This window comes from Sardina pilchardus, chromosome 17 (assembly GCF_963854185.1).
Source record: "Sardina pilchardus chromosome 17, fSarPil1.1, whole genome shotgun sequence".
NCBI classification, from domain to species: domain Eukaryota; kingdom Metazoa; phylum Chordata; class Actinopteri; order Clupeiformes; family Clupeidae; genus Sardina; species Sardina pilchardus.
This window is the reverse complement of record NC_085010.1, coordinates 32,933,635-32,936,134: the sequence shown is the minus strand read 5'-3', so window position 1 is coordinate 32,936,134 and position 2,500 is coordinate 32,933,635. Positions and strand designations below refer to the sequence as shown.

Here is a 2,500-nt window from a genome sequence, read left to right as displayed (position 1 = left end):
AGCACACACACACACACACAGTAAGCACACACACACACACACACACACACACACACACACACACACACACACACACACACACACAGTAAGCACACACACACACACACACACACTGCGACCGCCTCTTCATGCGCAAGCAGGACCTCAAGCAGCACCTCCTCACACACACACACAGTAAGCACACACACACACACACACACACACACACACACACACACCACACACACACACACACACACACACACACACTGCGGACCGCCTCTTCATGCGCAAGCAGGACCTCAAACAGCACCCTCCTCACACACACACACAGTAAGCACACACACACACACACACACACACACACACACACACACACACACACACACACACACACACTGCGACCCGCCTCTTCATGCGCAAGCAGGACCTCAAACAGCACCTCCGCAAACACACACACACACACACACACACACACACACACACACACAACACACCTCAAGTGTGACCAAATTTAAGGATGTTTCAGAATGCCACATATCCACAGCAATACCAGCTGCAGACAACGAGTGGCAGAGTGCGTGATGTCACTTATGTGATGTCAGTCATGTTATGTCACTTATGTGATGTCACTTATATGATGTCCCTTATAGACCACCAGAGTGCGTGATGTCACTTATGTGATGTCCCCTTATAGGCCACCAGAGTGTGTGATGTCACTTATATGATGTCACTTATAGACCACCAGAGTGTGTGATGTCCCTGATATGATGTCACTATAGTGTGTGATGTCACTTATATGATGTCACCATAGTGTGTGATGTCCCTGATATGATGTCACCAGAGTGTGTGATGTCACTTATATGATGTCACCATAGTGTGTGAATATCGCCCTCTTGTGGTGATAGAAAGTTAGTGTTCCATAGAACAACGACTGTAGACTAGATAGATACATCTTAAAAGAAACATTTCTGGCATCTGATGTGAATGTCGCGTGGAAAAATGTTGAGTGGAAAACATATTGACAAAATGATGTGCCTATCGATAACTGATAACAACTTTTGTAGGACCTTTCCCTCTTTAACTCTAGACCAATCAATCACCCCATCACTAGTTTTAACTGTAGACTAATCAATCACCCCATCACTAGTTTTAACTGTAGACCAATCAATCACCCCATCACTAGTTTTAACTCTAGTCTAGACCAATCAATCACCCCCATCACTAGTTTTAACTCTAGTCTAGACCAATCAATCACCCCATCACTAGTTTTAACTCTAGTCTAGACCAATCAATCACCCCATCACTAGTTTTAACTGTAGACCAATCAATCACCCCATCACTAGTTTTAACTGTAGACCAATCAATCACCCCATCACTAGTTTTAACTCTAGACCAATCAATCACCCCATCACTTAGTTTTAACTCTAGACCAGTGGTTCTCAAAGGGGTCCTAAGTGTGTGTGTTTCTCCCTCTCTGCAGGGATAGCCAGATCCGCTGTCCTAAGTGCGTGTGTGTGTGTGTGTGTGTGTGTGTGTGTGTGTGTGTGTGTTTCTGCAGGGATAGCCAGATCCGCTGTCCTAAGTGCGGTAAGCGCTTCCTGAAGACGAACCACCTGAAGAAGCACCTGAACTCGCACGAGGGGTCGGCCCGTGACTACATCTGTGAGAAGTGCAGCAAGGCGTTCCTCACCAAGTACCACCTGACGCGGGCACCTGAAGATCTGCAAGGGCCCGCAGACGGGCCGGGGGGGGGCGGGGGCGGGGGGGGGGCACGGGGGGGAGGGAAGAGGAGGAGGAGGAAGATGAGGACGAGGAGGAGGAGGAGGAGGAGGAAGAGGAGGGAGCAGCTGAGAGGCCAGATGAAGACGATGCTGCTTCACAGGACTGTGGACTGGAGGAGGGAGGGTACTCCTCAGACTCCTAATACCCCCCCCCCCCCCCCCCTCAACTCATAGCCCCCTCTACTCGTCAGACAGAGGATAACTCTAATACCCCCCCACAACTCTGACATACCCCCCTCCAAAAACACACACACACACACACCTGTCCGACTGCACTGTGCCAAGTCTACCATGACCCCCCCCCCCCCCGTCTTGTTTGTTTATTTATTTCCTCCTGCCCCCCCCCCTCCCCCATGTCACACGCAGCAAGAAGCTCCGTCAGTCATGTAACCCACTGCAAACCTCAGCACTAATAGTGACTCAGCAGAATCAAACCTCAGCACTAATAGTGACTCAGCAGAATCAAACCTCAGCACTAATTAGTGACTCAGCAGAATCAAACCTCAGCACTAATAGTGACTCAGCAGAATCAAACCTCAGCACTAACAATGACTCAGCAGAATCAGCACTAACATCGACTCACCATAATCAATCCTCATCAATAACAATGACTCAGCAGAATCACTCCTCATCAATAACAGTGACTCAGCAGAATCAACACTAACAATGACAGAATGACAGCAGAGTCGTGTATTGTTGTGTGAAGCTCCTCCCATTAGCGGTGACCCAGCAGGATC

General features: G+C 48.8%; 1 protein-coding gene across 1 annotated transcript in view; it reads left to right on the top strand.

The window, feature by feature from the left end:
• LOC134062071 (PR domain zinc finger protein 4-like) overlaps positions 1-1,725 on the top strand; it is a gene marked incomplete at its 3' end in the record, with an annotated part of 13,897 nt that extends 12,172 nt beyond the window's left edge. Inside the window, 2 exon segments of the mRNA XM_062517942.1 lie at positions 1,541-1,691; positions 1,693-1,725. Of these exon segments, the coding sequence (XP_062373926.1) occupies positions 1,541-1,691; positions 1,693-1,725 (184 nt within the window).
• Positions 1,726-2,500: the final 775 nt, after the last annotated feature.